General features: G+C 39.3%; 1 protein-coding gene across 5 annotated transcripts in view; it reads left to right on the top strand.

Annotated features, from left to right (window-relative positions):
• The window catches only part of rai14.S (retinoic acid induced 14 S homeolog), a 112,235-nt gene that overhangs the window by 59,001 nt on the left and 40,856 nt on the right, over positions 1 to 12,378 (top strand). For 3 of the 5 annotated variants that reach the window (XM_041580600.1, XM_041580599.1, XM_041580597.1), the window contains exons 1-2: positions 10,617 to 10,775; positions 10,861 to 10,991. In XM_041580600.1, the coding sequence (XP_041436534.1) occupies positions 10,728 to 10,775; positions 10,861 to 10,991 (179 nt within the window). In that variant the 5' untranslated portion in view covers positions 10,617 to 10,727. Of the gene's footprint in view, positions 1 to 10,615; positions 10,776 to 10,860; positions 10,992 to 12,378 lie in introns of those variants that run through there. The other 2 variants (XM_041580596.1, XM_041580598.1) reach the window with 2 other exon arrangements.

Here is a 12,378-nt window from a genome sequence, read left to right as displayed (position 1 = left end):
ACATGTGCCCACTGTATAGTTAAGTTGCCATGAGTTAGGAAATGTAGGGGGGAAGGAGGGGAGCCCCAAAAAATTTTTCGATCTTTTTCAGGCTATCACCCATAATATAGAAAAAACGCCAGCGTTTTTTGGGACTTAGAAATTTTTTTAACTTTTTCTGAAGAAATCCCTATCTACTCTATTGCGCTTCGTCTGGTCTGAGGTGGTGAAGGAAGTCTAGTGTAAAAGGTAGCGTTCAGAACAATGCGCGCGTTAGTGAATTTGCGTAGTTACGTCCGTTGCGCAAATTCGCCAGGCTTAAGGGTGCGAAGTTACACTAGCGAAGTTACGGCAGCGTCCGTTAGTGAATTTGCGAAAGTAACCAAAATGCCCAAAGCTAGCGAATTGACGCATAGTGAATTTGCCCCTTAGTATATACAAGTGCCAACATCCTCTAAGAGCCAAAGGTGTAGACATCATGGACGAAACAGATATATAAAGTTATGGAACTCACATGTGTTAGTAAATCCATTTAATTGGGTTGGGAAACTGTTGACACATCAAGCCTGTACTTGGCCAAGATCCAATAGATACAGGCTTTATTATTTATCCAGGTTTTGTGGTTATCACTTGTGTTGTAGCACCAAGACTAAATATTTGCAATAGATCACTTGATATGAAGCCAGTTTAGAAATCTGTAATCTAGATATCAGGGAAAAGTAGAGTTTCTCAAATACAGATGAACAGATGCTGAAAGGGAGGCTCTGGCCATACAATATCAACAAACTGATCTTCCATATCAGGACATAGTTGAACCAAGTATCATCCAAGAAATCATAAGGTGAAATATATTTCAAAGTGTTCAAATGATTTGCAAGAGGAGAACATACAGTCTAGTCCCTTGCTGCCTGTACATGCAGATGTTACAGAACTAATTCTCCATAGAGAGGTTTGCTCCAGCAGAGCATCTGTGCAAAAACCCTTTTAGGGAATCATTCCCCTTATGTTTTTTTGGCTATTGAATATGTTTTTAATAGCTTTTCAGTAATAAGACCAAAGGGGTATGATAGGAGGCGGGTGTTTTCTGCGTTTACGGTGGTTTGTAGACAAATTGTTTCCTACTATCCCATTGATTAGGGTTGCAAATTGGAGAGGCTTCAAATTGTTTTTTGTTTTTTTTTGCCTTCCTCTGGATCAACTGGCAGTTAGACAGGTTAAAATACAGTTAAAAGGTTGAACTTGATGGGCGTGTATCTTTTTTCAACCTAACTTACTATGTGATGTCCAGGGGCGATCCTGGCCCCTCAGCCGCCTGAGGCAGCAGCAGTTGCTGCTGCCCCCCCTCCCCTGGAAATTTGCTCTTAAAGTACCAGGAGCAGCATTTTTGCTGCCCCTGGTACCTAGTGGGGCGCTGCCGCCTGAGGCAACAGCCTCAACTCGCCTCATTGGCGAAGCACCCCTGGTGATGTCACAACTCCTCCAGTTAGGATCTGTCCCGCCTGTTACATCATCAGCTGGTGCAACAAGAAAAGGTGTCAATCCTACCACTTATTAAAGGCAGTTGGTGCAAAAATGTATTTTTAGTATCCCAGGGTTAATTTCATGTATAATACACCCAAGATACAATTCTATATATAATATATTTGATCTGTGAGTTGTAGAAAATTAAATGGTGTTGGTTAATGGAGGCTTAGGGGCTGATTCACTAACTTCGAGTGAAGGATTCGAAGTAAAAAAACTTCAAATTTCGAAGTTTTTTTTGGGCTACTTCGACCATCGAATGGGCTACTTCGACCTTCGACTACGACTTTGAATCGAAGGATTCGTACTAAAAATCGCTCGACTATTCGACCATTCGATAGTCGAAGTATCTCTTTAAAAAAAACTTTGACCCCCTAGTTCGCCATCTAAAAGCTACCGAAGTCAATGTTAGCCTATGAGGAAGGTCCCCATAGGCTTTCCTAAGTTTTTTTGATCGAAGGATATTCCTTCGATCGTTGGATTAAAATCCTTCAAATGGTTCGATTCGAAGGATTTAATCGTTCGATCGAAGGAATAATCCGTTGATCGTACGATCGCAGTATTTGCGCTAAATCCTTCGACTTCGATATTCGAAGTCGAAGGATTTTAATTCCTAGTCGAATATCGAGGGTTAATTAACCCTCCATATTCGACCCTTAGTGAATCGGCCCCTTAGTCTCAGGTTTTCATTAAAACCCGCCTAAGAAGTCATGTTATTCAAACCTCTAGGTGGTTGGACGCAAGCTAACTTATCAATTTCCATAGGGATCCTATTTTGTTATAATCCAAAATACAGGTATGGGACCTGGGAGCCAGAATGCTCGGGCCTGGGGATTTCCGGATAATGGATCTTTCCATAATTTGGATTTTCATACCTTAAAATACTAGAAAATAATGTAAACATTAAATAATCCCAATAGGCTGGTTTTGCTTCCAATAAGGATTAATTATATCTTAGTTGGGATCAAGTACGAGCTACTGTTTTATTATTACAGAGAAAAAGGAAATTGTTTTTAAGAATTTGGATTATTTGTATAAAATGGAGTCTATCGGAGACAGCATTTCTGTAATTCAGAACTTTCTGGATAATGGGTTTACAGATACTATACCTCTACAAGAGACCAAAAGGCGAGTGATATGATCAGGCCCGGACTGGCAATCTGTGGGTTCTGGCAAATGCCAGAGGGGCTGCTGTAAGTTGCCATAGGCAGTCTCTATTTATTGGGCTAGTGGGGGGGGGGCCTCTGTGAGGGGTGTTTGGGCCTCTGTGGACCTGATATTCTAGGGCCTATTTTGATTCTCAGTCCAGACCTGGATATGATGCCTGGACCAAAAATGGAACTCTTCAGGGCAGAGGAATCTTCTTTTTAGGTTTTCTCACAGCCATCACAGTTCTTGAACTTTTTCACGCCAGTTTGTTTTGGCCTTTCCGTACAGAAAAATCAATACCATCAAGTTGAAAACATTTCATGAAATTTAGTAGGAAGGACATCAGTGTTTTTGATGTCATGTTGAAGCCAAGATAGATCTCTGTTTCTCCTTGGGGCCTATGAACGTTGCATATTTCTGACCTTCTTCAAAAGAGCGCAGGAGGGCCAGTCAGATGGATAAACATTCTGACATATCAGCTGCAATGTAGAAATCCAGATAGCATTCTTTGTTAGTGGGTAGTTCAGGGCACACTTGGGAAACAGCGGCCTAAATAGAAATGCCCTCCTCCTCCTTTCTAGGTATGGCTTGTGCTCAGAGCATTAGTTATTACTCAGGCTATTTGCTATTGCAGAACCTGAGATAAACTTATCAACAAACGCCAATGTTCTGGTTCAAGGTTAGGAAAATCCCACGCTCGGCTAATTAAAAAAAAACATCATGTCAATGATACTGAATGTAGTAATTTTATCCAATTAAAATATTTCCCCCCCACCACCTTTAAACGTGACCACAAATGTTAAAAACATGTACAATGTTAAATATATTTTAAGTCTATAAAGGAAAATAATATGCCAACAATATGCAAAAATCATGTTGTTTTCACATAATTAATTATATTGGGGGGTAAACAAGCTTCTATCCAGTATTCCTTGGATGTATATTAAAAATATATACTGAAAGCCTCATTCTAGGTTTTGTATGATTAACATATTCTTTTTTTTTTTTTCCAACATTCCTGATTGGAAGAAGAGGATGTTGAATGTCTTCCATCTCATAGGCCACACACAGTCATCCCCAGAGACAGACTCAATCTATCACAAACACCACCAACTTTTAATAAATGCAAGTCTGCAAATATCTGGCTGAATTACTGTACTGGAAGCATACAACAAAACCCAAAAAACCCTTCAAGTTAAAGGGATACTGTCATGGGAAAAATTTTTTTTTCGAAATGAATCAGTTATTAGTACTGTTCCAGCAGAATTCTGCGCTGAAATCCATTTCTGAAAAGAGCAAACAGATTTTTTTAAATTTAATTTTAAAATCTGACATGGGGCTAGACATTTTGTTAATTTCCCAGCTGCCCCAAGTCATGTGACGTGTGCCTGCACTTCAGGAGAGAAATGCTTTCTGGTAGGCTGCTGTTTTTCCTTCTCAATGTAACTGAATGTGTCTCAGTGGGACATGGGTTTTTACTATTGAGTGCTGTTCTTAGATCTATCAGGCAGCTGTTATCTTGTGTTAGGGAGCTGCTATCTGGTTACCTTCCCATTGTTCTTTTGTTAGGCTGCTGGGGGGGAAAAGGAAGGGGGGGGTGATATCACTCTAATTTGCAGTACAGAAGTAAAGAGTGATTGAAGTTTATCAGAGCACAAGTCACATGACTTGGGGCAGCTGGGAAATTGACAATATGTCTAGCCCCATGTCGTAGTTCAAAATTGAATATAACAAAATCTGTTTGCTCTTTTGAGAAATGGATTTCAGTGCAGAATTCTGCTGGAGCAGCTCTATTAACTGATTCATTTTGAAAAAAAATTTTTTTCCCATGACAGTATCCCTTTAACTTTTAGCCTTTTATAGTATAGCAAATGCTTAACAACTTTTCAATTGGCCTTTGTTTTTTTTCTCTTCTTTTACAGTTTTCTGACTCTTTGCAGTTTTCAAACGGGGGTCACTGACCCTATTTAAAAAACAAATTCTCTGAAAGGCTACAAATGCATTGTTATTGCTACTTATTGTTACTCATCTTTTTATTCAGGCTTCTCCTGTTCATATTCTAGTCACTTTTTCAACTCAATGCATGGTTGCTAGGGTAAAATGGAGCCTAGCAATGATATAGCTGAAAAATGCAAACAGAAGAGCTGATGATTAAATGAGAAGGAAAGCTACCCAAAGCAGTATATCGCCAATAGATTAGCCACAATAGTGCAAGCTATAACACTATATTTTTCTTCAGAATGCTTTACCGTACCTGAGTAAACAGCTCTAGAAGCTCTCTGTTTGTTTAGGATAGCAGCTGCCATATTAGCTTGGTGTGACATCACTTCCTGCCTTAGTCTCTCCCTGCTCACTCATAGCTTAGAGCAGGGAGGGTAGGAAAATGGGGGGAAAGGGGAGGGGCAGAAGGAGAGAGGAACAAACTGAGCATGCTCAAGCCCTAGCCCTGGAAGTTTATGCTGTAAACAGAAAGTCTGATACAGAAGCCCATGTGTACACAATAGAAGGAAAGAAATGCTGTGTTTCTTTTGACATAGGACTCAGAGCAGTATTACTTTGAGGGTTTATAGGTATATTTATATAGACCTTTCTGGCAAAGCTTACTTAATTTTGGATTCGGCCGAATCCTTCGTGAAAGATTCGGCTGAATACCGAACGAATCGTAATCCTACTTTGCATATGGGATGGGAAGGGGAAACAATTTTTGCTTCCTTTTTTTGTGACAAAGAGTAATTTCCCTCTGTACCCATAATTTGCATATTCGTTTCGGCCGGGCAGCAGGATTCGGCCGAATCCTAGTCCTGCTGAAAAAGGCCGAATCCTGGCCGAATCCCGAAATGAATCCTGGATTCAGTGCATCCCTTATTTTAGCTTTTCTTTCTCCTTTAAATACCTCAAAAACTACAAATAATAAAAATTCTAAACCAGCTGCAAATTATCTCAGACTATCACTCACTACATTATACTAAAAGTTAATTTTAAAGATGAACAACTCCTTTGAGCATAGAGTCGCTACACTGGTCCCTCGCTCCTGTCCCAAAACATACCAAGGAGAGCCCAAGAATTAGAAACGTCAACTAACCCCATGTCATAACAGTGATAATGGCCTACTATGAGCGTTTTTAAGATCTTTTCTCATGTAACCAGTAAGTATGCAGATCATTATCGCCCCAGGCACTGCTCCCCCAATACCTGTACTGCAAGCTTGAGTTACATAGCGAGGTTGATGGCCACAATGTCTCCGGCTCTGTGCTCACACTAGGAGCATGCAAGCTGAAATCCAATATGTTCCTTGCATGCTTCTGGATGATGATCATTGCCAAAGAGCAGGGAAAGGAAGCCATCCCAGCTGGACAACTGCATTTTCAGTACAAATATGGGGAATCTGAGTCATTCTGGGGGCAGATCTTCTTGTTGGATTTGGGGAGAGGGGAGAGTGATATAGTGATCACTGTGGTGCAGTTACACTAGTGATTTACTTGCCAGTCCCATCTACAGATGATCTTTGTGTATGCCACCAGCTGAGCCTCATCTTATCTCTTTTTACTGCGACCCTTAAAACTCCTAGTTAGTAAAATATGATGATGAAAAATGAAACCGGGGATGGATCCCAAGACCAAATACTAATTTTGGAGATTTCAGAATGTGCACCCATAGTCAGTGGCAAAGTCAGTAATGTATGCTGTTAAATAAAAAAAAAACTCTATATGGTTTTATTGTAATGGCTTATTAAATAAGGCATATTTATTAATGAGTATTTTCATGGTAAATATTGATGTATTGGTCCTTTCATATACGTTACTAAGTGACAGCAATGGTCCATTTTATAGCACCGTGTACATTAACCGTTCACTCAGAAATCCTATCCTCTTAGGTTTTCCACAATTAGAAGCTTCCCTGGGAGATATAAACACATATTTATGATAGTACTCTTGCATTTCTCAGCAGCTTCCCATTATATATTTACACACAGCTTGCATTTTTTTTTTTTTTTAAAAAATGGTTTCTCGTTAAAGGCTTCCAGTTCCAGTATCTAGTCTGAACATGGCTCAGTTTTTATAATTACACAAACACACATTGCTGTTGTTGTTTTCTTCTTTCATCTCTGATTCAGTCCAAAGGAGACTACCTCCCCATAAATTATCAGAAACATAAAAGCATAAAAGAAACATATAGGTGATCATTTACAATTAAAATACTGGAAGACCTTTGTAGGCTGCAGTTTTTGTTGACAGCAGTAAAGAAGCCAGTTAATAAAAAAAAAACAATACCTTCAACCTGCAATGAACAGAAATTTAAGGGAACGTACTTTATAGTACCTTGCTCCACCTTTTATCATGTTACAATGTGGAATTCATTTATTTGGGATTAATTTTCCCGATTGGTTTACACTCCATACCTAACACTTTGAAGTTCCAATATAGTTTTATTGACACCAAACTTAAAGGGCTGCTGTTATGATTTTTACGGTTTAGTTTTTATTTCTGAATTACATTGTTTACAGTACAAATAATTATCTCTATCATATAAAATGTTATTCCTGAACCAACAAGTATATTATTTTTTATTTGTAATATTGGTGTGTAGGCAGCCATCTCAGGTCAATTTGCCTGATCCTGTGCTTTCAGAAAGAGCCAAGACTCGGAACTGCTTTCAGGCAGGCTATCGTTTCTCCAACTCAATGTAACCGAAGTCGCAGTAGGACCTGGATTTTTACTATTGAGTGCTGTTCTTAGATGTACCATGGAGCTGTTATCTTGTGTTAAGGAGCTGTTATCTGGTTACCTTCCCATTGTTCTGTTGTTAGGCTGCTGGGGTTGAAAGGGAGGGGGTGATATCACTACAACTTGCAGTACAGCAGTAAAGAGTGACTGAAGTTCATCAGAGCACAAGTCACATGACTGGGGGCACCTGGGAAACTGACAATATGTCTCGCTCCATGTCCGATTTTAAAATTGAATATAAAAAAAAATCTTTGCTCTTTTGAAAAACTGCTTTCAGTGCAGATTTCTGCTGGAGCAGCACTATTAACGGATGCGTTTTGAAAAAAACATGTTTTCATGCGACAGAATCTGTTTAATTAAGAATTCCCATTCCCCAGGTATTACTTGGTAGACTACTGCTCTCAGTCTTTGGGGGTAAGTGACTGCCAGCTTTACTCATCTGGTACCTTTCATTTTTGTCCATTCTATTTTTTTAAAACCAGCCTCAGTCAGTGCCCATACACGGGCCATAAAGTTGGGCATAAGGTTTATTGGCCTGTGTGGGCCTGTGTAAGATATTCTAATTAATGTATCTTTGGTAGGTGAAGTCTTGCATTGCTTTTGCCATCCATCTTGTCCATAATCCTGACTAGTTTCCAAGTCCATTTCTATGAAAATCATCCCCATAACAACATCCTACTACCACCCTCAAGTTATCTATGGGTGATGAGCAGTGTTGAATTTCTACCATACAGAATGTTTTCTGCAAGGGCCAAACAGTATAATTTTAGTCTCATTAAAATGCCGTTTTCACATGGGCTGTGTTTTTATTAGCAATTACTTTTTTTCTCACTGCTCTTCCATAAAGTCTTAAAAAGGATTGTAGGTGTCCCCTGGATAGTTTCCATATAAGCTGTGGATTTCCCTAGCGTTACTATTGGCTTCCTGGTTGCTTCTGTAACTAACGCCCTCCTCCACCTGATCATTGAGTTTTGGAGGACAGATTTCTCTAGACCAGGGGTTCCCAACCTTTTTTACCCATGAGCCACATTCAGATGTAAAAAGAGTTGGGGAGCAACCCAAGCATGAAAAATGTTCCTGGGTAGTATAAAATAAGTCCAGTGAGTGGTAACCCCTATGTGAACTGGCAGCCTTCAGGAGGCTCTGTTTGGCAGTACATCTGGTTTTATGCAACCAAAACTTAAGCTGGCCATAGATGCAAAGATCCGATTGTTCGAATCCTCGAATGATAACACTTCCCCATCTCCCAACCTGCCACTAACCTTTCAGATCAAATAAAGTAGTAAAAGAACAGATCAGCCGATGTTCTGCCCCTATTAACCTGGCCGATCGACCAAACGACCGATCTCCATGGGACGAAACAATTCGGGACTCTGCACACACGGTCCGAAAATCGTATGAATCTAGGATTCGTACAATCGGATCTTTGCATCTATGGTCAGCTTTAAAATAAGCACCTTCTTTGAGGCCACTGAGAGCAACATCCAAGGGGTTGATGAGACACATGTTGCTCACGAGTCACTGGTTGGGGATCACTGCTCTTGACTTGAGTCAAAGGTGTATAGAGTGGATTCAATGCTGATACTGTTTAGATATGTTCTCTATCAAAAACTGGTGCCTTCCAAAAACAGGTCTACAGGTGGACCCCATTTAACTAATTGTGCGACCCCCCAAGGCAGTTAGTTGAACCAGCATTTATTAAGGTTAAACTCATGGGAATATTTGTTGCCCACATGAAATTAACTTTGAGTAAAACATCTTTCATTCATGGGTGTATCCTAGTCAGGAAGTTGTATAAAGTACATTTAAAAACAATAACTGGTTAGTGTATTGAATTTACTGTGCTGGTCAATCGTGGGCCCCTCACCTTAAAGTTAAACTTTACTATGTTTTGGAGTTGTGGATATGACGATTACACCATATTTGCACTGTGGACATGGAATCCCTGACCTACATTCTACCTATTGTGAAAGACATAATAATTATACACATCGGTGGCTACTCAAGCGGTCAATGTAAAACGTACAGTACATGCCATTCATTGACTCAACTATGTGAACTGTAAAGGAATGAATGGTTTCCTTCTAATATAGTAGAACTAAAGTATTATGTTGATAATAGAGCACTTCATAGGGAGGGGGTTGATTTCATAGTACAGGTATGGGACCTGTTATCCAGAATGCTTGGGTCCTGGGGTTGTCCGGATAATGGATCTTTTCAAAATTACGCTCTTCATACCTTAAGTCTGCTAGAAAATCATGTAAACATTAAATAAATCCAATATAGTGGGTTTGCATCCAATAAGGATTAATTATATCTTATATATATTGATATATATTAAATATACTGATTTAATAATACAGAGAAAAAGGAAATCAGTTTAAAAAATTTTGATTATTTGGATAAAATCTATGGGGGACAGCCTTTCCATTATTTGGAGCTTTCTGTATAACAGGTTTCCGGATAACGGATCCCATGCCTGTAGAGGCAAATGTGCATTTATTTTCCCTTTCCAACTACATAAAGATATATGCCAATGTCACTGTGCTAAGTTAGTTATCTTACCCAGTTTTTACGGATCAGGTGTTGTGATCTTAGTTTCATATAATTCTCCCTTTTTCTTAGCGTGCCTGACCACTTCAAACGAGCTCTATTGATTAGCAAATGATTGTTTGTCTATTTATTTCATAGTGAAATGGGAACTCTGGATTTTCTCTGCTTGATGTTTTTTCTTGGAACTGAAACTGTTTAAAGGAAAACTATACCCCGCCCCAAACAATCTCTATAAAAAGATATTGTATAAAACAGCTCATATGTAAAACCCTGCTTCATGTAAATAAACTGTTTTCATAATAATATACTTTTCTAGTAGTATATGCAGGAGGTCTCTATGTAGGCTGCTTTCAATCTTCTTTTTGTGGATCTCTCATACCAGTCATTTTTTTGTAGTTAATGATTGGATGACTGTTCAGACTAGTCCGTTGCCAATTCTCCCTTTTTGGGGTTATTCATGCAAATCATTTACTAGTAGAAATGCATTAGTAATTTTCCAATCTCTCCCCTCTAGGATGATCAATATCCTCACTTAGTTCCTTTATTTTCTTTCCACCACCATTACTAATTCACAACATAATCAAGGTATTTTGCACATACAGTGCAAGATTTCTCTAGTGTTCAGCCGTCAATGTCCAGTTACTTTCAGGATTATGACAAGAGAATTGGAGTGAACCTTTATGTGCTCAAAGCTACCAGTGTCCTTCAGTGTAGTACAAAGGGTATGTGTGTTGCTATTTCCCAAAGGCAATTCCTGCTTTGTGGAAGGCAGTGCAGGTCTGATTAGGTAAAACAGACTTTATGGTTCCTGATCTCCCTGTTATCATAGGGATCTGTATGGGCTGCCAGGTACATTGGCTTCAGAACCTTATAGGGCTTTATACACGTAGTGACCAAGAACAGTCTCTGAACTACCTTTTTGTGTCTCCGACAGACTAATGAGTGGAGCAAGTATGACGACCGATTGCTACAAGCCGTGGATCATGGAGAAGTCGACAAAGTGTCGTCGCTGCTGGGGAAGAAAGGGGTGGTCGCCACAAAGATGGACAGCGAGGGGAAAACGGCGTAAGTCTGTTAATTGCATTTCATTTGTTCTTCTGGCAAACTGAGAGTGATACTTAGGGGCAGATTTACTAAGCTCGAGTGAATAATTCAAATGGAAAAATATTCGAATCTCGAAGTATTTTTTTGGGTACTTCGACCATCGAATTGGTTAAATTCGACCGAATTCGATCGAATCGAATGATTCGACCGCTTCGAAGTAAAAACCGTTCGACTATTCGACCATTTGATAATCGAAGTACTGTCTCTTTAAAAAATACTTCGACTTCATACTTCGCCACTTTAAACCTACCAAGGTGCAATGTTAGCCTATAGGGACCTTCCCCAGAACTTTTCTAAGTCTTTTTTGGTCGAATAAAAATCCTTCGATCGATCGCTTAAAATCATTCGATCGAAGCTTTTGTGCTAAAATCCTTCGAATTTGATATTCGAAGGATTTTACTTCAAGGGTCGAATTCAAGGGTTTTTTAACCCTCGAAATTCGACCCTTGATAAATCTGCCCCATAGTGTTAGGGCAATGAAAAGGAGGATAATGTTTGCAGTCTTTATTTACAGCAGTTCACTTTAAATATTTAAAAATTGCCACTCTCTTTCTACCTTTTGGGAACAAGGAAAATCACACATTTATGTGTTAAAATTTTTAATTTTGTGTAGGGATGCACCGAATCAACTATTTTGGATTCGACCGAACCCCCGAATCCTTCGTGAGAGATTCGGCCAACTGAACTGAATCTGAATCTTAATTTGCATATGCAAATTATGGGTGGAAAGGGGGGAACTTTTTTTACTTCTTTGTTTTTTGATTAAAAGCACGATTTTTCTCCCCACCCCTAATTTGCATATGCAAATTAGGATTCGGTTCGGCTGGGCAGAAGGATTCGGCCGAATCTGAATCCTGCTGAAAAAGGCCGAATCCCGAACCGAATCCTGGATTCGGTGCATCCCTAATTTTGTGTGTGCTGCTGTGTATTTATGTATAAGTTACAAAGTAGGTGAGGCTAAATGAAAGACACAACCAAAGAAGAAAACGACAGGCACTCACAGATCCCACAACAGGCTTGTAAAACAACTGAGAACTTAATTTAGGCCACAAAGTAGATGAATACATCGCCTTACGCGTTTCATTCCAAATGTGTATTTCCGGCCAAAAAAAATGGGAATTTTTGTGCCGGCTGAAACACCTGAAAAAAATTAAATTCGCCATAAGGCATTTTTGCTCAGTGACCTGCATGCTGACCACAAAAATGTAACCCAGAATGAAAATAAAAAATAAGCAGCTTTCCATCCTTCACTGTTTTTGCATTTGTATTTATAATACCCCCTGTAGTATAAGTGCATTGTAAGAAGATTAAAGGGATACTGTCATGGGGAAAAAAAAATTTTTCAAAA

The sequence above is a fragment of the Xenopus laevis genome, chromosome 1S (assembly GCF_017654675.1).
Source record: "Xenopus laevis strain J_2021 chromosome 1S, Xenopus_laevis_v10.1, whole genome shotgun sequence".
NCBI classification, from domain to species: Eukaryota; Metazoa; Chordata; class Amphibia; order Anura; family Pipidae; genus Xenopus; species Xenopus laevis.
Note: the sequence above shows the minus strand (reverse complement) of the source record. Positions and strands in the feature narration are given on the sequence as shown.